This window comes from Podarcis vaucheri, assembly GCF_965113315.1.
Source record: "Podarcis vaucheri genome assembly, chromosome: 9".
Taxonomy (NCBI): Eukaryota; Metazoa; Chordata; class Lepidosauria; order Squamata; family Lacertidae; genus Podarcis; species Podarcis vaucheri.
The window spans coordinates 10,204,750-10,231,592 of NC_138767.1; the positions used below are offsets into that span (position 1 = coordinate 10,204,750).

Below are 26,843 nucleotides of genomic sequence, written 5' to 3' on the forward strand. Positions count from 1 at the left end.
GAGGGCCCTGGAAAACAATGACTCAGCACTCGAAGAGAAAAACAGAAGTCTAGATTTGGGGAAAGGGGTCAGTTATTGTAATGTCACAGCAGAGTCTCGCTCAAGCAAGCTCCATTGGAATTACGGCTAAGTTGATTACACGATGGTGACTTGATTAATTATTGTTGAATTGTGTCATCACTCCAGCACAATTCATCTGCATGCATTGCTCGTAAGTGACCAAAAATGTTTTTTTATGAGTCTAATAAGAAACAAAGCACTGTGTGCATGCAAATTAAAACCCAACCTCAAAGGGTTTAATTCATGCTAATTCCAAAATGAAAACATCGAAATGTTTGAATGATAGCATTTTGGGTGCTTTATTCTGTTACTTTAAAACGATTTCAGTTGGAAATGATTCAAGCCAAGGGATATAATAACAACAGCAGCAGCACTTCATTTTATATCACTTCAGCTACCTCACTAACCCTAAAAACAACTCTGTGAGGCAGGATGGTGCTACTGTCCCCATACTGCACAGGGGAAACTGAGGCTGAGAAATAGCACCTTGCCTGAAAACAATCTTGCAAGTTAATGGTTGAGGTGAGAGTTCCTGGCTATATAATAACCACTACACTAGATAGATAGATAGATGATAGATGATAGATGATAGATAGATAGATAGATAGATAGATGATAGATAGATAGATAGATAGATAGATAGATAGATAGATAGATAGATAGATGATAGATGATAGATAGATAGATAGATAGATAGATAGATAGATAGATAGATGATAGATAGATAGATAGATAGATAGATAGATAGATAGATGATAGATAGATAGATAGATAGATAGATAGATAGATAGATGATAGATAGAAAGAAAGATAGATAGAAAGAAAGAAAGATAGATAGACAGACAGACAGAAAGAAAGAAAGAAAGAAAGAAAGAAAGAAAGAAAGAAAGATAGATGATAGATAGATAGATAGAAAGATGATAGATAGATAGATAGATGATAGATAGATAGATAGATAGATATAGATAGATAGATAATAGATAGATAGATGATAGACAGATAGCTAGCTAGCTAGATGAGAGAGAGAGAGAGAGAGAGAGAGAGAGAGAGAGAGAGAGATAGATGATAGATAGATGATAGATAGATGATAGATAGATAGAGGAACTATATTTGAAATGTGTTTTTAAGTACAGGTGGTTTTAATATGAATTAATGATGTTCTAACTCAATCACCTTTCTGACAAGTGTCGTGCAAAGATCACTGTGTATGTGTTGTTTGTGTGCTAATCTTCTGAATAAAGGATAGGAACGTTAGGAAGCTGCTTTAGACCATTGGGTCTATCTAGCTCAGGCTTACATACACTGACTGGGGGTGACAATTCAGGATTTTGGGCAGAGGTCCATCCTAACCCCACCTGGAGATGCCAGGGATTGAACCTGCGACCTTTTGTTTGCAGGGCAAACACTCTGCCACTGAGCTACGACCCTTCCCCATAATTAAGGATAACATAGTAGCTCTATTCACCAGCAAATGCTTGGGAAATTCCTCTGGTTCCTTTTTATTGGAAAAGCATTCCAGAACCACCAGAGAATAATTAGGAGGAAAGGGACAGAGGAAGCTGACTTATACTGAGTTGGACCATTGGTCCACGCATTGCCTACACTGGCTAGCAGAGGTCCTCCAGGACTCAGGCAGGGGTCTCTCTCCCAGTCATACCTGGAGATGCTGCCAACTGAACCTTGGATCATAGAATCAGAAAGGTGGAAGGGACAGAGTCCCAATGTGGGGATCAAACCCATAACCCTGAGATTAAGAGCTATCCAGTTTAGGTCCCACCACTGAGCTACAGTCCTAATGATACTTGTGGAACCCCCCAAACTTCCAGAAGAAGGTGCTCCCCAAAATTAACACATGGCTTGCCACAACTTCTTCCTCAAGGGGCTGTCCGCTTCCCCCAGAAAAGACAAAGCAATGCCAACTCACCTTGCGGTCTCCTTCCATTCCATCTCCTGCCCATCCACAGCCAGGAGCTCGTCCAGTTCCGTGAAGAGCTGGGGTGGCGCGGGGCTGTCATCGTCTTCGCCCAAAATGAAGCGGATGCGTTCGGCGGCGGGGGAGACTGCAGAGGTGAAAATACTGCGGTTAACGGACTGCAGGATGATCAGGGAGGTGCGGTTCCTCTCCCTTCCCTTCTCTCCACATCCATTTGGTTGCTTCTCCTCGTCGCCTGCTCCATCTGACATCTCAGCTCTGAGTGCGGGCTGTCGGCTCTTTTTTATTATTATTATTATTTGCTAGGTGCCTACTTCTCAAGTCTCTCTTTTCTTACAACTTACTTCTAAAAAAAAAAAAAACTTTCAAGCTGGGGGTAAAGTTCAGGAGGACGTGCGTCTTCTTCCCCCACTCCTCTAAGCTCTGTGTTCACAGCAGACCCACACAGCTCCCCGTCCAAAAAAACAGGAGAGAGCTTCCAGGCGCAGCACCAATTTGCTCTATGGTGCATGCCCAGGGACCTTTAGTACTCTGATCAGCCGAGGTCCTTTAAAGTCTTTTTCTTTATAGGCAGAGAACCAGTTCCAGCCAAAACTATTTGGGGGGCACCTCGTGAAGAGGAAGTGGCTTCCCACTGCCAACTCCCCCACCCCCCGGTTTGTACAAAGCTGGAACTTTCATTGGCTTGCGAGGCAACACTCATTACCAGCGTAAAAGGGAATATTTAACAAAATAGCCCAGCTCTTCTTTTGCATGGGAAGCTGTGTACTCTGGTCCATTTAGTCAAGTATCAAACACAGGGAGGAAAAGGGAAGGAGCAGAAAGGCACAAAGCAATCAACCCATCCACAGGTAAGACACAGTGTAGCTAAAAAGAACATTGGTTTTGGTCACATGTAGGTTACACCTGCTATACCATGCCATACCTAGAACATACCATCCCTAGGCTAGAACCATTAACACCTGCTGCTCTGTAATGTCTTGCTGTTTTAACATTTTGCTCAGGCATCTCCAACTGCAACTAACCATCAACCATCCAAGCAACTATGTTTAAAGGCATTTCCACATCACCTAACACTCAGCAAGTGCCCCTTCTTTAAGATGCTGCATTTGATGAAAACTACTGTTCAAAATTAGAGGGGGGAAAGACCACTGTTAAGATGTTCTTTTTCATACCAGACCCAAAGGAACAACTGCATGCCTAATCTTGCAGCACTACCATTATTATTATTATTATCCATGTTGAGGAGTCAACTGCAATTTTAGGCGATTTCATTGACTGATTATGTTTACAGCTGTCAAATGCATACAGGAACCTGTAGCCCTCCAGACATTGCTGGTGGACTCCAGCTCCTATCAAACCCAGCCAGCACAGCCAACAATCATGGATGATGGGAGGTGTAATTCTGCAACTTCTGGAGGGTCATAGATTCCCCAACCCTGCTCAAAAGTGAGTTGCTCTCATCTTCTTACTCCTTTGGGCTGCAAGGGTAAAACGTACCTCCCGTATTTTAACTCAGTAAGCAAGTGTGTGTGTCAAAGTTCTGGGAATCCCTGGTTCTGAGTCTTTGGGCATCTGGGTCTTGATACATGTTTTATCTGGAAACAAGTCACTGGAAGTTACTTCTGCAGTCTCCTTAGGCTGTCAGCCTGAGCTTATCACACCTTGTGCCATTCTTTAGAGTTACGGGAAAACTCAGCAAAGCTTTGTCCCATGTCTTTTCTCCCTACACTGAAGGACTATAACCTGTTCTAATGAACAAAAGCCACGAGCCTAGGACAATTATGTCACACCTTTCAACCTAAACTGCTTCCAAAACAGATAAAACTACAAGATCGGCATAGTGATACCATCCTTTGCTTTTAAGGATTTTATTTGGGTTCAACTTTCTTCTTTCACTGATATATTTTCATAGTTATGGTTCTTATTTTGATATACATGGCTTAGCTGTTGTTTGAAGGTTAATTAAGCATTTTCAGGAGGTGTTGTTGCATTCTGCTTCTGTGTTTTCTTTTCCTTTTTCCCTTGGATTATACTTGGTATTCTTTAGTTTCAGGACACTGTGCACTCATTATGGCTGGTTTGTGTACTTTTAGGTTAATTTGGACTGCTGTGTCACTGCAACACGTGGACGTTTTTGGGATTACTGAGTTAGTACAATATGTGGATATAATTTTAAATAGTTTCTTTTAAAAATAATGTAAAGGAGGAGAAAATAATTAAAATAACAGCTATGAAAACTCAATCAAGATACACTTCCTAGACTAAGAGTGGGTTGAGCAAATCAGGAGTTGCAACAATAGTATAAAGAACTCTTACTTAAAACAATAACAACAACAGCTTTTTAAAAACAATTTTCTCCCTGGTTTCCTGTTGCCACAAAAGTTTCCCACTGTGAGACAAACAAGACAAGCATTCTGTTTCTGTTTTTAAAACACAGAATAGGATCAAGATCCATTCTAACTGAAGGTGGGGGGAGGAGATGGGGGGGAGACAGGGATCATAAAAAAAACCTTTTAGTGAGAGGAGAGGTAGTTGTTTTGTAAACCCACCTGATGAATCAAAGCACAATACTGTATTAATTGCATGCATCCAAGCTAAAGAACTGAAAACTTTGCCAATATCTTCTGACTCAAGACAAATCCAATTAGTTCTTTCTAGCCTGGTGCTGATGTAACTGACAACTCGCTCAGCAGTCCATCTAAAATTCAAGGGCCCCCGTGTCTATTATTTACATCTGCATTTTGCCTTGGTCACCAACTTTAGATAGATAGATAGATAGATAGATAGATGATAGATAGACAGATAGAATTATTATTATTTTGCACCGGGGGTCATATTTTGAACAGAACAAAAATGTCAAAGAGCAAGCTATATTTGCTCCTTTCCCATGCAAACCAAGAGAGCAAAGTGTCTCTTCCACCAAAAGCAGGAGTAGCAACAAAACTTAGCTAAAAGTTCTCGCCTTCTGCACCTCAGCTGCTGACCTCTGTTTTCTGATTCATACATGTGAGTAAGCAAGGGGGAGCAGAAGACATGAACTTGAGGAGGAATTCTGTCTGACATGGAATCCTGGATCCTGAGCTATCTCCAAACTCTTTTTATGCCTATTCTGTACAGGATGTTGGTACTAATGTACGGAGCCATACACAGCTCAGGACCAGAATACCTAAAAGATTGTCTTGCCCCTTATATACCCGGCCAATCACTCCTGCTGATGACATCTCACCAGGAGGCCCTTTCTATATGATGTAGGAAGCGAGGCTTTTTTCTGTGCCTATTGAAAACCTCCCATTTCCAACAAGCCTTGTTAGTAGATTTTTTTAATATCTCAATCTGTACCTATAACGGAATTGAAAAACAGTTTTCAGTATATACACTTCAGAATGTTTTATAGGAAGCGATTCATAAATGAAATGAATAGTTAACTGTTGTCTACTCTCTCACAGCTCCCTATTTCGATTCAAGTTCTGTAAAATTAGACTTGTATTGCTTTTTGAAACAATACAAGTAGTGTATTGTTAGTGGTGCCCTCCGCCGTGTGGAACGCCCTCCTGTCAGATGTCAAAGAAATAAATAACTCCAGAGGAGGGCAGCCAAAATGGTCAAAGGCCTGGAAACGATGCCTTATGAGGAACGGCTAAGGGAGCTGGGCATGTTTAGCCTGGAGAAGAGGAGGTTAAGGGGTGATATGATAGCCATGTTCAAATATATAAAAGGATGTCACATAGAGGAGGGAGAAAGGTTGTTTTCTGCTGCTCCAGAGAAGCGGACACGGAGCAATGGATCCAAACTACAAGAAAGAAGATTCCACCTAAACATTAGGAAGAACTTCCTGACAGTAAGAGCTGTTTGACAGTGGAATTTGCTGCCAAGGAGTGTGGTGGAGTCTCCTACTTTGGAGGTCTTTAAGCAGAGGCTTGACAACCATATGTCAGGAGTGCTCTGATGGTGTTTCCTGCTTGGCAGGGGGTTGGACTCGATGGCCCTTGTGGTCTCTTCCAACTCTATGATTCTATGATTCTATGAACTATATAATCTTCCAAAGACATCTGAAGGCAGCCCTGTATCGGGAAGTTTTAATGTGTGATGGCCTGCTGTGTCTTTGTATTTTTGTTGGAAGCAGCCCAGAGTGGCTGGGGAAACCCACTCAGATGGGCAGGGTACAAAAAATAAGGTAGTAGTAGTAAACAAAATATGCAGGGCCAATGTCACCTTTTGGCAGCTGGTGTGGAACGCTGACCATGCCGAGACTTCCTCAAAATGCTACCTGGTCATGTCAAGGCATTTGCAAAAGAGTTATTAGACCCACAGGAAATCTGGGAAGGAAAAGGATGGAGCAACTTGGATGGATCAAAACTCAGAATTCAACTCATTCAAATTGCACGAAATATTCAAACTGCTTGACCGAACTGTTCCCTCTTTCCGTAGTTGAAATGTATCTCATTCCCATGAGACAGGGCCTCAGCCCAGACACTTCCACATCGGTAAGAGAGCCGTGGACCCTCTTAAAAAATAGAGAGGACCTCTCCCTCTAGCAGGAGGAAGAAGGGGCTGTGGTACCTCCATCTCCTTTTTCCAAGCAAGGTTGCTTACTCTGTTATCCAGCACGAACTCTTCCACACAGAATCTCCCTCACTTCTGCGGATCCTGCTTTCCGTGCAGAAAACCATTCCAAAATGCATTAGGAGGCACTGCAGGATGCCCCAAGAACATAGCACAGCCAATTTCACCAAGAAGCAAGACCTAGAACACACACCTCCCTGCTTCAGAAGTCTCCAGGTTATTTGTTTTCTATTCAAGGGCCTGCCAGCAAGCCTAGTCTCATCTCTGGCTCCCACCATGCGCTGACCAAGGTGCTGACTTTAGACTTGCACTAGATGCATGGGCTATCATCCCATACCACTGGCCATGCAGGCTGGGGCTGATAGCATCCTATTGGCTATCCCTGCTTCACTCTGTTGCCTGCTTGCCCTTGTACCAAGCCTGGGCAAATGCATCTTCTCTGGGCACCAACCTTCCATACAGAGATTTATGCATAAGGCCTATGTGAGCATTTACACACATGTACAATTGCCACCATGCAAGAGGGAAATAGGAACCAGCTCATAGGCCCTGTCCCTCCTGCATGTCCACACTGCATTTCCTGCAACCTCCAACATCTCGGGGGGCTGAACGTCAGCAGCCAGGAGCCTCTTTTTCTCAGTAACACTCCCCATGTGTGATTAGAAGATATGGATTCTGAATCTGTTTGACTTCAGCAGGCTCCATGCTACAGCTGTTCAGCCCCAAACACATGTGGCATGGTAGGAGCAGCAATGCAGGAGGGGGAAGGAGCAACAGGCTTCTCCCCACTTCACCCCACCTCACAGGGTAGCAACCACAAGAGGAGGATAACAATTGAACAGGGCATTAGGGTCTGAGGAAACACAGAGTTCAGCTCATGCCAGCAGCCAATATTTATTTGAGCATAGGAGCCATGTATTTATTCCATAATGCTATTTAATATATACATATGAAGCTGTTGGGACAGGCCATCAGGAGACCTGAAGGACAATGTCTTGAGCATGCTGGTGACTCCTAGCTCTTTTTCCCGGCCACATCTGAATCAGGGATGGATGTGCAGGTCTAGAGACAGTGTCTGGATGCAGCAAAGCAATACAATGCCAATTATCCCAGTAACGCTGTCCATATAATCAAAGATTCAAAAAAGCCTACCCAACAAAAACAAAAGTCTTCACTTAACTTCTGATAAGTATCAAAGCATGGGCTCAGGCATGCCTTCTTCACAGAGAATGGACAACACTTTTTTGCTCCTAGAGCACGAAAAGCCTTTGAATTCTGAACCAGCCTCTGAACCTCACACGATGTATGGGAGTCCTGAGGCAGGTGCTCAATTTGAGTAGCGTCTGAGTGCCATTCGGTCGCACATAAGTGGCACATGTCCCTTCCTTCCCTATTCCCTTTCTAGCTTGCAGGTAGCAGACTGCATGTTAGAATGCTACTCGCCTATCCCCCTCTAGGGAGAAAGCGTAGCAAAACCTCTTTCCTGCCATTGCCCCTGCCCTGTGAAATGGCCCTCCCTCTGCTGTGCACATAGCATCAACTATTAGCTGCTCCAGATGCCGTGTGAGGATGCATTTTCTTTGCCCAAGCTTCTCCTGACCCACAAGATTGGTTGGTGTTATTCCTGTTTTTGCCTGTGCATGTTCTTACAAGGGTGTTTCACTGCTTTTATTACTTTTGTGTTATTTTTATATGCCAGTTAGGGATTTCTTTAAAAACACACATGCATTAAGCATCTTAGAAATGCTGTTAAATAAATACATAAATAAATGAAAGCCTGCTGCCTGAAGGTGCACATCTCAGAAAAAAGCTATACCACATGCTACTGTGGTAAAACTGAATGCACCCAAGCCCAGACGCATTAAAATTGGATACCATGTTAACACAGATTCCCCCTCCCTCTCTATTTAAGCCTCAGTTGTGCGTTTAAAACATGCACATTAAAAGTCCAAAATCCAAACGCGGAATTTGCTGGGTCATAAGGTCTGCCGCAGCTCAAACTTCACCGCACTGGTCTTTTTAGTGCCACTGTTGATTAATGGGCCGTTCACTGGTTATTTACATGCTCTCTTTAGCAAGAACAGCATATTTTCATGTTGGCCGCTGGAGGGAACAGGGTGTGCTAAGAGCAAACACCACAAGTCCCAAGCCCAAGTTACAAGCTAGAGGTCCAATTAACCCGAAGTAATGAACTACCAACCTTTCCCTCTTCCTCTTTGACCTGCATGTGTTGCACACAGACTCCACCAGCCCAAACTCCCCCTCTACCACTTCAAATCATACTCAGCTAGCCACCAAAAGGTAGTAGCATTAATGAGAAGAACAGCCATTAGCTGTACAACTTTTCCTCTCATTTTTTGTTACTGCCTCAACTCTGTAAGCATATTAGAAAACTGAAATCCATAATCTCATGGACTCATAATCAATCAATCAATGGCACACCATGCACAGAACATTTTACATAGCTTTAAAAATAAGTATCATCTGTGCTTTTAGGCAGTAAGTGGCTGCCACAGGTGGACTTATGGGGGTAAGGGAACAAAAGACCAAAGGAAGCAAAAGGAGAGGTCTGAAAAGGGATAAAAGATCCATTTTTATAAATAGTAATGGCCTTAGTGGAATAAAAAGGTCTGAAATATTTCAGATGTTAACTTGCCAGGAGTAAGGTTGTCCTCTTAAGGGAACATTTATCCCACAAATGACTACCACAGACTGACGTACTTGCAAAACCTCTGCACGTTCTGTTTTCTAAAATTGCATGGCAGCACCTAGCATTTTATGTACATGTGTATACATATCCCATTGATTTTGTTTTTGCTAAACCCATGTCATGGCATCTTCTTTCCCCAGAACTCACTCCTGGGACAATGTGCTAATGTTTTGCTTCTTCAGAGCTTTCATTCATTCCAATGGAGCTGCTCTGAATGAAGCAAATGGAGCAGGACTCCCAACCCACTCATGCGCCCCACCTATTTTGTTTCATCTGCAAGATGTAGCAAATGCCTACAATGGATTTCAAAATGAACAAATTGCTATCTAGAGATCACACACGTCAGCAGTTTCTTGTGAGTTCGGCTAAGGCCACTCTTGTGTGTTGAAGTTATGCCCTCAAGTACCCAAAGGCAAAAAGCAATTTCCATCAGGGTTGGAGGAATCTCAAAGATCTTGCAAGAGCAAAGAGACATGCTAGAGCATCAAAACGTTTCATGTCAATTGTACACTGTATGGTGGTGTGAAGTTCTTTCTGTTGTTTGCTTTCAATCTACTGCCCCATCAGCATCGCTGAGTGATTCACACATTCCAGTATCACATTACCAAAACCATATGTTTGTTTGCTGCAAAGCAAACATAACCAATCTGTTCACCATCCAAGTTAAAAGCCTGTGCTTACCACATGCATATATTACCCTACTCTCTCTCCAAAAATCATACATCATGCATACAGACCTAAGACAAGGATTCTGGTCCTTGGAGCATAGGATTAATCAACCCATCAAATTAAATCATGTCCATTACGTAGAGTGGTACCTTGGTTTAAGAACAGTTTAGCTTATGAACAACTTGGGTTAAGAACGCTGCAAACCCAGAAGCAGGTGTTTTGGTTTGTGAACTTTGCCTTGGAATAAGAACATGTTTCACTTCCTGTTGAGTGTGTTCCATTTGTAAATTGAGTCCCCCGCTGCTATGGGAAAGCACACCTTGGTTTAAGAACACTTTGGTTTAAGAACGGACTTCCGGAACGGATGAAGTTCGTAAACCAAGGTACCACTGTACTGAATGAGGAAACCAACAGCTGACAATTTAAGAGAGAACTGCAATCAGAGTTCTAGAGTTCGGAGTCATGTAGTCCATGGGTAGGCAAACTAAGGCCCGGGGGCCAGATCCAGCCCAATGGCCTTCTCAATCTGGCCCACAAATGGTTCAGGAATCAGCGTGTTTTGACATGACTAGAATGTGTAATTTTATTTAAAATGCACCTCTGGGTTATTTGTGGGGCATAGGAATTTGTTTATATATTTTTTCAAAATATAGTCCGGCCCTCCACAAGGTCTGAGGGACAGTGGACCGGCCCCCTGATCTACTCCGACCCCCTGTAATGCAGGAATTTCAACTAAAGAATCCCTGACAGTTGGGCATACAATCTCTGCTTGAAAACCTCCAATGAAGGAGAGTCCACCACCTTCCAAGGCAGTTCATTCCACTGGCAAACAGCTCTTACTGTAAGAAAGCTCTTCATCATGTTCAGTCAGAATATCCTTTCTTGAAATTTGAATCCATGACCCGTGATGGGTATCCTGTCATACAACAGAGGAAAGAGAACTGGACCCAGGGCTGCCATTTTCACCAGCAGCTCCACATCCAACATCACACTTGTTCAGTCCTAGTTTTGAAATTAATATTACACTCCTGCACAGAAGAGATTATTTCAGCTTTTTAAAACACCCTGGCTTTACAACTTAAAATACTTCACATTGCTAGCCTTAAAAAATTTCTGTTTTGAGTGCCCATGCCCATGATCACTGAGTACATGGGGACAATTGAAGACACCTCTTTAAAGGTGCCCCACTACCTGCAATGAATTCGTCATGTGCAGGAAATTTGAGTTTGGGGAGTAGCATTCTCATACCCACCCACAAAAATTCAAACCTTACACACAGCAACATGTTCTATGGCTGAAGCTACCACACACAGGCTTTTCCTGCAGCCAACATGCAGGGAGATGCCATGAGAATGGATCCATCAGCAATATTTTTTTTTGCCTTCACATTTCAAACTTCGCTCTAAACTCATGAGCACTAGAAGTTTTCTCTCTCTCAAAGAAATGACAACATAGGACTTGATTATCAAGAGTATATATTTAAAAAACTGCCAGACCACACAGAAGTATGAATGTTATTAATACAGGAAATAAAGAAGTGATCCAGTTTAAAAAATGAATGTGCATTCTAGCCAACAGATTTATTTATGATTATTTATTTGTAATTATTTATGACATATTAATTGATGTATCTTTATCCCAGACCTCGGCCAAAAAGAGTAAAAAAAAAAAAATGCCAGCGATGAAGGAAATGCTGAAAGCATTTTAGTATCATAGAGAAAAACACCTATATAAAACTTAGTCAGATGTTTGCTCCATAATCTGATGACCCATCATCCTGTCTTAGCAGTGAATCTCTTTGCCTTAATTTCACATAGAACACAAACATGAAATATCTTTGATGTGGCCAGATAATCCCGGTTTTACCCACTCGTTTCTCAAGGCTTTAGGGCGGAGAACAGCAGATAAACAAACATACACCGGCAGTGATGGAAATGTGTTTATCTGAAGGTGTGCTTCTCATAAACTCAAGCAGCAGCTGAATATCTCTAAGCGCCATCAGCCGCTTTCCTTCAAACCAAAATCACTTTGGTGCTTGGGCTCAGTAAATATTGAGCCAATCAGAGCGACTGAAAAAGGCAAATCTGCAAATTAAAGCCAATTTCACGTGGGACTTGTTCCAAACCAAGTAAACAAATATGGCACAGTGTGGCTCCTAAACTAAGATGAACTTATATTGCGTTCTTATCATTAAGCTGATTGGCAGGAGATTTGGGACACCCAAAAGGAACTATTTATTCACACAGCAGTTTAACAACGAGTGGAGTTCACAACCACAGAATGGAATGACGGCCACTACTTGTGAGGTGGCATTTTTTAGAGAAGCTATTAAAAATAATAAACTTAGGGCTTAAGGCAGATTCCACTAGCATATCTAATGTCTGCTTCCACAACAAAACTCCCACCCACCTCTCCTCTGCAGTCTCCACTCCATTCACCCACAAAATCTGTTCCAAAGGGTTGGAGGACCCTGCTGAACAGATTTTGGTGGTGCATGGAGAAGAAGGTGAGGAAGATCAATTCCCACTGAGCAAGCCCAACTCATCGTATGAAGTGCTGGATACTATCCAAGGACTTTATTATGTACTGATGCAGCTTGTCATGAACTGGTTGGACACAGAGCAATGGCAGGAAGAACCAACTGAGGTTCCCCCAAGGGAAGAAGGCTCAGAGCCTGAGGAGTGGTGGTGGAACAATGATGAGTGGTCAAAGGGAGAAGACTGGGAGGAGGTAGTGTTGGAAACTGAGGAGATAACAGGACTTAGTGAGCTGGGAGAGTCTGTGGCAGAGAGAAGTCCAGTATCAGAGGCAAAAGCTGAAGCAGGAGGGTAGGAGAAGAGAAGCCAAGAGGCAGAGCGGAGTCCAGCTGGTGAAGAGTCACAGATGTCTCCCCCTCCTGCTGAACAAGCTCCTTTCCCCAGTGGTCTCCCAGAACCAGAAGAGGCATGGAAAGGGAGGAGAAGACATTGGTGATGTACAGGCACAGTCTCTGTTTGCTTGGGGGGGGGCTGGAAAGGAGGCATCTGTGGGGAAGTGGGGGCCTTCAGTCTTAGAAACTGTTTCATGGGGCAAGACCAGCAGAGATGAGTTGCTGTGCTCATTAGGCCTGACACTGATCTGCAGACCCTGTTTTTGCTGATAAGGAGTAAACTCCAACTTGCACAGTGTGATTTACTCCTGGCTCGCTCCTGACACAGCCTGATGCAACTTCTCCTTTGCACCACTTCGGCTGAAGCCAGATAGACAGATAGATAGATAGGTAGGTAGATGGCATGGAAGGATTTAATAAATGCACTGCAACACACAGGAAGAGACAACAAATAAAGCATTGGTTATCGACTTGAAGATAACAGCACAGGGTTAAATTTGGTGTCTACTGAGAGGCTCAAGCGATGCCAGAAAAACGGGTGACCTAAAGTCCTATTCAATGGCCTCCTTTGGGCAAGAGGAACGGAGAGTTCTGCTAAAAAGGCAACCTGAACAGCACTAGAGGAAGCGCCTGGCATCGTTTAACTGTGACTCTTTCAGGCCACTTTAATGAATGGTGGCAACTGTCTCCAAAAGCTGAATGAGATCTGCACATCCTCTTCTCTCTCCCCCAAACAGTCTACGTTTATTATCGCTTTGTGCACTATTCTAAATTCCCCACTCTGGAAACAATATTTCATTTTGCAACCTGCAATATCCCAAGGGCCAAAATTAGGGGAACAAACACACATAGGGAAAAACAAAGAACCTGGCTATATTCTGAAAGCAAGATGGATGCATCAAACAGGAAAAACTCATAGAAAAGATATTCTGTAGAATTAGGAGGGGGGATGGTGAGCAGGGTCTCAAAAGCTTTGGCTGGTAAGAAGGTGTTTGAGGACAGGGAGTGCTGAGGGTTATGCCACACAAACAAAAATGAGAGGGCAATATATCCTGCGAACAGAAACAAGGTAGATAGGAAGCTGTCATGTGCCCAATGAGTTCATCTAGCTTAGCATTGTCTACACTTTTCTGACAAGAGACCTGCTTGGAAATGCCAGAGGTTGAATCTGGGGCCTTCTGCATTCAAAGCATGTGTTCTGCCACTGAGTTGCAGCCCTTCCCCTGAAGCAGTACATCTGAATCTAATGAGTGGTGCAGATGTTGCATTTGGAAACAGGAGAGGGGTTTCATGTCAAGATGTACCATGAAAGTCTCCCAATTTGGAAAAGTCTGCATGGCAAGAAGAAGAAGAAGAAGAAGAAGAAGAAGAAGAAGAAGAAGGAGGAGGAGGAGGAGGAGGAGGTGAAGGTGGTTAAGCTACCATGATGATGTGCAGAAAGCTTTTCTTTTTAGACAGCAGAGGGGAACCTTCAAACAAGTTAAATAATAGATAAACTGATATTCTATGTAGAATGTAGGGTCTATATAGAAACGTGAGATCTGATGGAGGGCACATTGTGTTCCTTCTGGGGTACTTCAACCACCTTCCCCACCCTGCACTCTGTTCTCAGCTGTGGGTCCTAGAATCATAGAATTATAGAGCTGGAAGGGACCACAGGGATCATGTAGTCTAACCCCCTGCAATGCAGGAATCTTTCACCCAACATTGGCCGCGAACCCACAGCCATGAGATTAAGCTGTACTGACTGAGCCATCGGAATGCAACAAGCAGCCACACCCTGGGAAATGGCTTCTACTGGCTGGCTAAACCAAGTGAGGGTAGCTGATGGGTTGTGAACCCTCAGTGAGTTAGGGAGGGACTTCCCCTGCATGTGAAGACAAGCTCTGGGAGATTGAGTGGATGAGACCAATAGTGGGTCCAACGATCAAGAAGGTGGTTTCTGCGCGTGCAGAAGTGAGGGGGCAGATGGGGCTCGTCAACCTGGGAAGGCAGCCCATCTAGGCGAAGGAAAACTGATCCTGAACCTCTGCTGCCTTGTGGGATATCTCTCCGAGAAGAAAAGGCTAAGGAGAAAACCCTACACAAATCCAGAGTGAAGTCCTAAGGCAGTCTTGTACACCTCCTTCCAGCAACTCTTGCAGCCAAGCTGGTGCTGAACATACAGCTCTGCTTTCCTTTGGACCACATCAGCAAGGTTGAGAGGAAGGTCCTGTCATCTGGGCAGCTCAGGACTTCCATACACACTGCCAGGCTTGCGCCCCAGGGAGGTCACTTCAGTGCTGCTAACAAAGTGGTTTTCCTTCACCCCCAGAGGCGCACTCCATTGTCTCTTGAGATAGACGGAGGCCAACAACTGCAACACCTTGCATTTCACAGTCTTTTCTTATACTATTCATGAATGTGTCTTGTAGCATTTTAGCTCATTAAAACCAGGGCTTTCTTTCAGGAGGAACTCATAGGTCCACGTACCTATGGGACCGCCTCTCCTGGCATGCCCTGCGGAGGACCTTAAGGTCCACAAATGACAACATTTTGGAGGTCCCAAGTCACAAGGTGGTTAGATCGGTCTCAACTAAGGCCAGGGCCTTTTCAGTACCGGCCCCAACTTGGTGGAACGCTTTGTCACAAGAGACTAGGGCCCTGCGGGACTTGACATCTTTCCACAGAGCATGCAAGACAGGGCTGTTCCACCTGGCCTTTGTTTGGACTCAGTCTGACCCTTATGTTTCCCTCCCCTTATGGTCTTGATCTATGGGCTACTTTTAAAATGAGGCTGCATTTTAAACTGCATTTTAACCCGTATTTTAAATTGGTTCCCCCCCCCCATTATGTTTTTACTGTAATTTTACTGGTGTTAGCCGCGCTGAGCCCAGCTCTAGCCGGGGAGGGCGGGGTATAAATAAAAATTATTATTATTATTATTATTATTATTATTATTATAACTTGGTTCCAGCACGTTCATTCCATTGCCATTCTAAGAAAACAAAGGAGGTGTTCATAGCGAGTTCCGGCACCTCTTTTTCTAGCAAAATAGCACTGGTTAAAACTAACGCTACAATGAAACTGCTAACCTTCAAGGTAGAATTAGTCAACAGGATACCTCTTGGATCCCAGCTCCCACCCGCCACAGACCACATGGACAACGGTCAGGGACGATGGGAGTTGTAGTCAAACAAATTGGCAACTTCCGCTTAAAGCTGTCAGCAAGAGACTTGCTTTTGTTTTTGCTGACAGACAGACAGACAGGCACAGCTTTCCCCTCTGGAATTCGTCACCCTGCCAAAGCAAAAGATCAGCGCCGCGCACCATTAAATTTGGGCAGCAATACACACCTCCTAATTAATTAATTGCTTTGCACATTTGTGAAGGGTTTGTCAAGTGGCAGACAGAGCCCCCGGTTCATCTGTTCCCCCTGTTAATGAGGCATCACATGAAAAGAAGCCCACACCGTTTGGCTGCCACTCCAGAAATGATTTTTAAATATCTATTCAGCAAGCCTAGATTCCGGACATTCAGATGCATCCAACATTAATCAGAGTCAAAGCAGACCCTCCCTTTGAGATAAACAGCCACGGCTAACTTACACCTATTAATTTCAATGGGTCAACTCTGAGCAGAAATTACTTGGATGTAGTCTACATAATTTGGTTACGTACACTTTAGTTATCTGAAGAAGTGTGCATGCACACGAAAGCTCATACCAAGAACTAACTTAGCTGGTCTTTAAGGTGCTACTGGAAGGAATTTTTTTATTTTGACACTTTAGTTATGTATCTGTATTGGATTTGAATTGACTTTATGTATGTGCTGCTGCTCTTTCAAACTGCAGATAGACAGATGTATATACATTTAGGGAGTTACAGTTTTTATATGTGAAACTATTTTAACTGTTTTTACATGAGCAACAGTTCTACGTATGTTTTTACTGTTGTAAATCGTTTTGGGATACTTCATGGGAAGCAATTCATAAACGGAACAGTGGCAACAGCACTTGTTTTGAAATTCAGGAAATTTTATCTGTATAACATTGATAAATATTCTAGTATCTTATGGTGTTCCCAAGATGCTATTATGAAAACATTTAAAATTCTTTCCCTGTTGCTAATGGGAAATGTACCTTGGCCTGACCACCAAGGTTGATATAGTCCATTTCATGACTATCTTTTAAAAAAAGCTCGCTGTATCGAACCAAAGTCTCATTTAGGTGTGGTTTATGTAGGCAAAGAACTCTTAAGTTCCATCACCCATTGGCTAGCTGTAAGTAGTGTTTAATCTCTTTCTCTTAGAAGGAAGAGCTGTGGTTCAGTGGTAGAACATCTGCTTTCCATGCAGAAGATTCCAGGTAGGACCAGAGGCCCTGCCTGAAACCCTGGGCAGATGCTGTCAGTCAGTGCTGGCAATACTGGGTTAGATGGACCAAAAGCCATTGCACAGCTTGCTATGTCCCTACATATTTTTATATTCTGTTTAATTCCATGTTGAACGCTTTTCTGGTGCTCTTTTCTGGTGCTGCTATGTGTCCTGAGGCTACGGCATGGAGTGGGCTGTTCTTGAAATGCTGTGGGGCTCTCATCTAAATGATGGGTTCCTTCCTGTGCCAATGCAATCTACCCCCCACCCACCCACATCTAAAATTAAGCTTTTTTCTGCAATCACAGCTCAGTGGGAAAGAGTGCGGCACGTGCTCCTAAATTTAATAACCCCAACTTTAGCTCTAAGTGGTTTGGCGCTATGCACTTCTCTTACCGCCTGAAGGCGGCCCTTGAGTTCTAAGGAAATGAAATAAATCTGTTCCCCAACTACAGTTCAAATGAAATAGTGACATTTCGGTTGTTGAACATGAGAGAAACAAATCAAGTTCAAGATCCACTCCTTTCCATACAATTTGTTCCCAGCTCTCCCAATCGATTGTTGCATAAAGCTCTCTCGTCTGATCCACATGTTTTAGTTTTGCTACCTAATTTCACCCAGGAGGTAGGAAAATGCCCAAAAACGAACCAGGCCTTAAGGAACTTAAGAAAACTTAAGAAGACCAAAGGGCACTGCATCTTGTTCTCACAGTTGCCAACGGAAAGCCCAGATGCAAGACATGAGCACAGCAGATTTCTTTCCCCATCTGAAATTCTCAACAACTGGTTTCAAAACGAGCTCCAAAAACTCTCAGAGGAACAGAACAAAGATGGTGAACATAATTTGTTTGCAATGCTGTGCTGTGTACCAGGTAGTATAGTCTCTGGTTAGCTATGACAGCTTCAGAAGCCTTACTTATCAATTCTTACTAGAACCTTTGAAGCAGAGATGCAAAGGACTGAGCACTCCCAATAGCTCAGCTGGTTAGAGCATGGTGCTGATAACGCCAAGGTTGCAGGTTCAATCCCTGCATGGGACAACTGCATATTCCTGCATTGCAGGGGCTTGGACTAGATGATCTTCAGGATCCCTTCCAACTCAACAGTTCTATGGAAAGCATATGCTCTTGCATGGGCTGTGGCATATCTCTCACCAAACTACATGGATGATTGAACTCAATGATCTTCAGAAGGGGTCGGCAGTTGCTAAGATAAGCAAGGTCTCTAGATGATACTCTGATGCACACACTGTATGAATATAGATTCATTCATAAAAAACAAAAACCACTGGAATTGTTGTTGTTGTTGCTGTTGTTGTTTTACATCCTGCCCATCTGAGCGGCTTCCAGCGCATATAAAACATAGGGCTGCCTTCAGATGTCTTCTAAAAGTTTGAAGCTCTTCGTCTCCTTGACATCTGATGGGAGGGCGTTCCACAGGGAAGGAAATTTCTCAGTGCCCGCCATTGCTCTGTACTCACACTACATCCAGGTGAACAATGAAAAAGGAACCAAGTGTGCTCAACTCCCTGGTATCATCTGCCTCCATTCATTAAGAAAAAACAAAGAGGCCTTGGTGACCTTTAGGTAGGAGCAGCCAATTAATAGTTCCTGATGGACAGCGTTTCCTCTTCTACAGTTGTTGTGATGGGGAGCGGGAGACCGTGAGGCGCTCTGTGCTTTGATTGAGGGCAGGTCCCTGAATGACAGCTCTCTGTTCTGCCTGAGCTCATTAGTGCGGATTCAGAAAGGTAGGCTAGCGAGGTGCCAAACAGCAGGTGTTGCAGCAAAATGTCAGAGCCAGAAATAAGCAACTCTGGGAGAAGAAGAGAAGCAGAGATGAAAAGGGGAATAATCAGATGGAACCGAAAAACAGGCCAAGAAACCAAAACAATGGTCAGGAAAAGAAAGAAGAGAGAAACAAATCTGTAAAGAAAAATGGTTTGCAAATGTTGTCCTCGGTTTTGCCTTGAGGTGCATAAAGCAGATCCTGAGGATTAACGGTTGATTCTGCCAAAAGGGAGACCAGGAAGGATCCAAACAGCAGGTGCTGCAGCCAAATGTCAGCGTCGAAATAAGCAAACTCTGGGAGAGGAAGAGAAGCTGAGATTAAAGGAGGCTGCTTGTGGATTAGGCCTAAGTGGAAAAGAAATAAATATATGCAGGATGAAGAAGATTCTGAAGCGTTGTGCAAACAGCTTACATGAACACAGGAAGCAGCCTTGCACAAAATCAGAGATCTGGCCCATCTAGCAGGGTACAGTGCTACCTCAGGTTAAGAACTTAATTCATTCCGGAGGTCCGTTCTTAACCTGAAACTGTTCTTAACCTGAAGCACCACTTTAGCTAATGGGGCCTCCTGCTGCCGCTACGCCGCCGCCATGCAATTTTTGTTCTCATCCTGAAGCAAAGTTCTTAACCCGAGGTACTATTTCTGGCTTAGCGGAGTCTGTAACCTGAAGCGTCTGTAACATGAAGCGTATGTAATCCAAGGTACCACTGTACTGTCAACAATGACTGGCAGTTGTTCTTCAGGACAGCTCCTAGCCCTAACTACTGTAGAAATGCCAGGGATTGATAACTCCCTCACACATATCCAAATGCCTCCTTTGGCGTCCCTTTCCAGTGTGAGAAGACAGGGGGGAAGAACAAGAAGAATGCAAGAAGAGCCTGCTGTTTATACAATGGCCAATGGCATCCCGTTACAAGGGCCAACCAAATGCCCAAATGTGGGAAACCCCTAGTAGGACGTGAGCACAAGAGGACTCTCCCCTGATAGCCTCGTCCTCCATGAGTAGCCACTGATAGTGTTTTCGCCCACGAAACCATGTTTTATTATGGCTTTTCTTGCAGATCTGCCAAAAGAGAGCTTGCATCCCAGCCGCAGATGTGGCCATGGTCAATGCACACATGAACAATTGCACACTCAGTAGAAATGGGGGAACAGAGAGACGTATCTGGACCAAAAAATGGAAGGAAGCACTCCTTCCTGTTTCTTCAAATGTCTAGACTTTCTATAAAAGGGTACCTTGACAGAGGGAGAGGTAGCACTTTTCAAAAGTTAAGGAAGTTGCATTGAAGGCAAAGAGACAGCTTTGTGGAACAGGTCTGGTCCTCGGGTTCACAACCCCTGCTGAGAGTCCTACCCATATATTGATAGGAAACGAATGCGAAATTGTTCTGTGTGAGCTGTGCCACACGTAATGTTAGGATGCAACAGAAATTAAGGCTTTGGTTGTTCTGATAAAAATTACTCAGATTACTTGACATTCAAGGGCTTGTTTTATCTGTCATTCAGCATTATACAACTGAACCAACAGGATATTGTGCTCTGTATTCTATCACACCTCTAGCAATATTGATTGAACTTCAGAATTAATTATCTACCTGAGTTCAAGAAATAAGACAGATGTAACAGGTACACTGAGAAAAATGAAACTTCAGGTGTGGGTGGGGTTAGTTTCAAATTTTATCAGGCACGCATGGATGTGATGCCTTAATGAGCAAATCCTTTAAAATAAGTGCTTATAGCTCTTTTTTAAACATGGGATTATCCTTCAAACACAAAAATCTATTTTGGGGTGTGTGCAGCAAGATGTGAAGAAAACTATCCCGTGTGAGAAAGAAACAGAAGCACAATGATATGCAAAACTTTTAGGAGGAAACTTTTTTAAAAGCTGAGGCTATGACAAAGCTCAGTGGATATTTTTACACACTCATCCTCTGTTTATGGTAGCAGAGAAACGAAATTCCAGGTGCAAAGCTGGTTTGGGTAAATTATAGTTATTAGAAGAACAAAACTGTGGGAAATTGTGCTTGTGCCGCTAGTGCCCTTTCTTCCGATGGGTGGAATTCAACATATCCATGTGCTCAAAATGTGATAAAAATAAGAAGTACGAGGATTAAGTGGGGCGGAGAGAAGACTTAGGGCCAAGAAGCACACCAACTAAACAGTAAACTGTCACCTTGATTTTGCTGCTTTTAGCCAACGTCTTGCAGAAGAAGCTCAATCAATATTCCTATTTTTACCAGCATTCCCTATTGTGCTAAATCAATGAGCACAACACTCATTTGTGAGCAGTCAGATAAAATAAAAGAGTGTTCTTGTAGCCCTAAATAGATCGCACAATATAACTCTGCAATACTGAGTCAAATGAGCTGTCCACCAAGCTCAGCATTATCTACATAGACTAGCAGAAGCTCCTCCAAGGTCTCAGGTCAATTTTTTTTCTCAACTCAACCTGGACATGCCAGGGATTGAACCTGGAGTCTTCTGCAAATGAGGCAGATGTCTTGCCACTGAGATACGTCCTTTCCCTGAATGTTTGAGAAGCCCCTGTCCCAGCATCCACACTGCAAGATTTTGAATCACAATAAGGCCTTTAATTTTAAATAGCATTGCTAGAGGATAAGTTCTGCAGTGAACTTGAATTGCCCTGGCCTGTTTAGACTTACTCCCACCTTGGCAGCTGTAATACAATAAAAAACAACAACCCAAACCCATTTAATGGATTTTCCCCCCCTCCAACCTAATTACAGTTCCACCTAAGCAAGCTTTTTCTTCTTCAAGCTCTGTTAATGAAACTTTAGCAATTACCGCTTTAAGTAATTGCATGGCATTTAGAGAAGCATTTTACAACCCATTTACATGTCATTTTCCTGGTGCTTTAAGAGCAAATTGGTGGGGGTGTTTTTGGTATGGCACTAAATAGCTTGTTAGTTATTAGTCAACAAGGTAAGGAAGAACAGCTGGGAGGTCATGTTTATGGCAATTTGGATCACATAAAGCAACAATTTGCAATTTGCAAGCCTCCAAGCTGGTACCTTCTGGATTAAGCATGGATCTTGTGATTACCCGGTAGTTGGGTGTAGAGGAGGAAGGTCATAAAGGAGAGGAATAATTTGACAAGCTTCCAGCTGAAGGAAGAAATGTGGACAACCCATTAATGGTTTCCACTTAAGCCTTGCACAAGGGATGGAATAGGAAGAAAAATAGGGGAATTTAGGAGAAACATCATTTTAAATAGATTCAACATAAATGGAGGAAAGCAAAAGCAGTAAGGCCTACATTATGCCATACAAGTAACAAAAATGGATGAATGACAAGAGAGAAAGAAGAGGTTTAAGACAGACTTTCAATATTGTGCCCCATCACAAATGTACTGGTGAGTTTTGATTATTTACTTTAAAGTTGTTGGGGGTGGATTTTAGAACAGAAAGGGAGGAATACAGAAAACATGTGGGCTTTCTCCCAAATTCACTGAAATCCATGAAGGTGTACTCAATTGTGCCTAAAGTCAGATTTTGGTGTTATTCAAAGCACTGCCAAAAAAAGTTGGGCACCTTGAATATTGGGATCTTACTTATACCCCGAGAGAGAGAGAGAGAGAGAGAGAGAGAGAGAGAGGTGGATGCTATATGGGGAGATGACTGTGACAGGAGAACATTACAAAACTTTTTGAAGTCTGGTGTACCAAAGAGAACTCCAGTTATATCAGCTTGTAGATCTTCCAGGAATTCCTGACAGAATTATACAGTTCAACTTCTGTCTGTTCTGCACAGTTCAAAGCACAGGAGCTGAGAAGCAAGATATTCAACAAGACTTTAGCCCACTGCCAAGCAACTTGCTGGAACTCACAAGGATCTCTTTGTCTTAGATCGCCCCCACCAACCGTTTCTGAACACATGGGAAATTGGGAGGCAGGGAATACCCGTCTGCAGAGGGGCAACTAAGCCAAGCTGCTTGGCAGTGCTGGATCCCAAAGTCATTCGGTCAGTTGAACCCAGGCAAATTTTCAATATGCATTGGATTCTGCACACAGCTCTCTGCTGCTCCTAACAACTAGTCTTTTTTGTCTTTAACGAGGGATTGTGTGGGGGAGCATATTTCTCAAGCTAATACTTTCAAATCCAGATAATCATTTTAAAAAAGCAAATCTGTAAGTACCCAATGTATGTTAATTGCTCGTTTTCTTCTCTTGTTGGCATGTCATCAAGAGTTTACATTAATATGCCTATAATAGGGATGAAATAAGACCTCAACAGTTATTGAAATTCCCACGTTTTATTTTGCGGAGGGGGGCAGCTCCCTGCTGAAGACCACACAGTGAAATAGTTGATGTCACAGGCTTTAAAAAATAATAATAATAATCCAACAACACAATGTTGAGGTTCAGCCTTGCGATCTGCGGACAAACAGGTTAGTGCAAACATAACTCTTTTATCATTAATGGTGGTTTGTTAATCCACAGCTAGCTACAGAAATGTAGTTTCTTCTCCTCCCACGGCACAAATTTCCCCCTCTTGTGCTCAGGTCCTGCTTAAGGGTTTTCTGCAGGCATCTGGTTAGCCACAGCAAAAACAGGATGCTGGACTTGGTTGTCAATTCGCCTGTTCCACCAAGCATTCCTTATGCCCTTATCCCTAGGGCAGATATCTTGGCTTAATAAACCCAAGATTCAGATGAACCTGTTGCCTACACATGCAGCCACTTTGCTGCTCCCTCTGTACTGAGAGAAAGCCAAGAAGCCACCAACTGACCACGATTTCTAAACTGAGAACACACTGTTACCAGCTTCAGAACAAGTCAGTACATCAAACCATGGTTTAATATCCTGGCTCGTTCTGAAGCTGGCAATTATAGTAATGGTTAGTGACAAAACAGGAAAGTTTGGTTAATTAGAGGTTTCCTAGTTCAGAATCCTGTGAAGCGAGTGGTGCTGTGGTCTAAACCACAGAGGCTAGGGCTTGCCGATCAGAAGGTCAGCGGTTCGAATGCCCGCGACAGGGTGAGCTCCCGTTGCTCGGTCCTAACTCCTGCCAACCTAGCAGTTCGAAAGCGCATCAAAGTGCAAGTAGATAAATAGGTACCACTCTGGCGGGAAGGTAAACGGCGTTTCTGTGCACTGCTCTAGTTTCGCCAGAAGCGGCTTAGTCATGCTAGCCACATGACCCAGAAAAACTGTCTAGGGACAAACGTCTGCTCCCTCGGCCAGTAAAGCGAAATGAGCACTGCAACCCTAGAGGCGTTCACAACTCGACTTAACTGTAAGGAGTCCTTTTTCCAGTTCAGAATCCTAGAATGGTTACTGATGCTGCAAAGGGAGGACCAAAGGTCCATTCATATCTCAGATTATTAAGGTGAGGAGCAATCAACTGGATGCAGCTATTGAAGGTCACCTAGCGGCTGATACACGCAAACCCACTTCCAGCAACGAACGAAGGCTGTGAAGTGACAAGTTTTCAATGCCTGGGCAAGCTGCACATTGTCAAGACTGCAAAGTGTTCCTGAAAGCAAAACAAAAAAGGGAGAGAAGCAAAGACAATTTTCTTCTCCAGTGGTTTATGAAGGTGCCATGGAGGTAAAGCACTGAACCCTCTCGTGGATGCACTGCAACACAATAATTGCTTTAGGAAGGTCAGACAAGCTGCATCCAAGAGAAAGTCCTTATTCAACAAAAACGGGAATGAGTGCACTGGACATGCGACAGCCCAAGGAGATACACTGGCTAGGAATTTAGGGGTGTGTGGCTTCCTTCAGGAAAGCAGCTTAAAATCCCAGAGAACCCAAGGCAGCTTTTCAGATGGAGCAATTGTACTGGAAAACATGTGCACCTACAGTGCTCTGACATCCACCAGACACATGCAGCATATAGTTCTGCATTTATTTTTGGATCAGTGTTCTACAGCCTTTAGCCCCCAAATGTTGTTGGACTACCACTCCCATCATCCTCAGTTAGCTTTGCCAATGGTCAGGGATGATGGGAGTTGTAGTCCAACACCACCTGAGGAACCAAAGTTGAAGGACACTGTTCTAGATGCTAATGCTGACTGGTCTCCACCCTTCTTTCTCACCCATTGGTCAAAGACTGGGGGTGGCATATACAATGTCACCAGGTGGTCTCCTATACTAAACATTCATTATGTCTGCACTATATAAGCGACAGAACATGTCAGGAAAGCAATAGGTATCTATCATGTTCTGAAGGGCACGTGATGATGAACCCATAGAAATTTCACTCAATGGCAGAATCTGCTGTCCAGCACAGAACTGTGCATACTACTAACTTCAGCTTTTTAATCTAAAAAAAATAAATGCATGTTTCTAGACCCTGTGACTGACAGTATCAACAGGCATTGCCCATATATGTGCAAAAGTCAGACAGGGCCTGGGCAGGACTTTCCATGGTCATGGAAAATGGGTCTCTCTCATTCTTTCATTCCTTCAGTCTATGAAAAAAACATTCCACGTTCTATGAAATCATCAGCGATGATTTGTGTAAAAATGTTTAAAATAGTCACAAGATGCAAATGTACTATATGAATTGAGTGTTCGCAAAGTACACACATAGTGCTCTTCAACTGTTCAAAGGGCCTTTCATGTAATCTTAGTAATCTTTACGAAGAGCCCTGTAAAGTAGACTGCTTTGATTATCCTCATTCTGAGACTGGAAGACTAATGACTTAGCTTATCTGTACCCAAAGAGCTTGCCATTCAGGTGCAATGTGAACCAACCATTTCCCATCTCACACAAGCCCAATTTGGTTAGCCAATGTTTGTTCCCTTTTTTAAGTCCACAGGTGGAATCATAACTAAGGGGCAGGGAATTCAATCAACCCAAATTCATATTCCCCCTCCTCCCAACTCCCCAAATGCTACGCATTAACCACAGATGATGCTGCAGTATGCCTAGGGCTGAGTCAAGAGCTCAGGGCAGAATTTTCAAGGCAAAATATTGAAGGAGTAATTGCAGGAGAGAGGAAAACCATGTTGCAATTCCCTCCAGCTCCCACTTTCCACTGCAGCTAGTTCTGCTAGCACCCTCCCCAAAAGTTACCTATTCACAAGGGTATTTGTGGGGCAATCCTGCCCCCCCCAGCAGTCAGAAGACCTTGCCACCAGTAACCTCCCTTTCACACACACAACTGAAAATCCCTGATATGCCCCTGCCCATTCTCGCTGACTGCAAATAGTGTGCAGAGAGGGACATTCAAGGTTCAAGCTTTGTTTACTTGCTCATTCCTGGTCTCCAGCGCTGCCTTGAGGATACTGGCAATGATTCTAATTACATCTTCTTTCTCTTTTTAAAGACCCAAGTTGATGCTGAAGAGCAGGCCTTTTGGAACAGGAAGGGGGTGAAGCCACACTGCATCAGCATTATTGAGCCCAAACCAGAATAAGCAGCCAGTGTTTCCAGGTAACTACAATCTTTTTAGGGATGCGGGTGGCACTGTGGGTTAAACCACAGAGCCTAGGACTTGCCAATCAGAAGGTCAGCGGTTCGAATCCCTGCGATGGGGCGAGTTCCCGTTGCTCGGTCCCTGCCCCTGCCAACCTAGCAGTTCAAAAGCACGTCAAAGTGCAAGTAGATAAATAGGTACCACTCCAGTGGGAAGGTAAACGGCGTTTCCGTGCACTGCTCTGGTTCGTCAGAAGCAGCTTAGTCATGCTGGCCACATGACCCGGAAGCTGTACACCGGCTCCCTCAGCCAATAAAGCGAGATGAGTGCCGCAACCCCAGAGTCGGCCACGACTGGACCTAACCGTCAGGGGTCCCTTTACCTTTACCTTTACAATCTTTTTAATAGCAACAACAAGTGCCAGTTCACACGGCCAACACAGCCCCAATGGCAGCTGTCTTCTACAGCTCCACACAGGAGAGTTGCAACAAAGAATTGCTTAGCG

General features: G+C 43.6%; 1 protein-coding gene and 1 long non-coding RNA gene across 10 annotated transcripts in view; one reads left to right on the plus strand and one right to left on the minus strand.

Annotated features, from left to right (window-relative positions):
- SLC4A4 (solute carrier family 4 member 4) overlaps nt 1–26,843 on the minus strand; it is a 188,823-nt gene that overhangs the window by 81,534 nt on the left and 80,446 nt on the right. For all 7 annotated transcript variants that reach the window (XM_082236334.1, XM_082236336.1, XM_082236331.1 and 4 more), the window contains one exon: nt 1,985–2,120. In XM_082236334.1, the coding sequence (XP_082092460.1) occupies nt 1,985–2,120 (136 nt within the window). The remainder of the gene's footprint in view (nt 1–1,984; nt 2,121–26,843) is intronic.
- Nucleotides 2,699–26,843, plus strand: part of LOC309540160 — a 57,428-nt gene continuing 33,283 nt past the window's right edge. For all 3 annotated transcript variants that reach the window (XR_014223083.1, XR_014223084.1, XR_014223085.1), the window contains exons 1-3: nt 2,699–2,844; nt 3,288–3,442; nt 26,249–26,355. This is a non-coding gene — a long non-coding RNA (uncharacterized lncRNA). The remainder of the gene's footprint in view (nt 2,845–3,287; nt 3,443–26,248; nt 26,356–26,843) is intronic.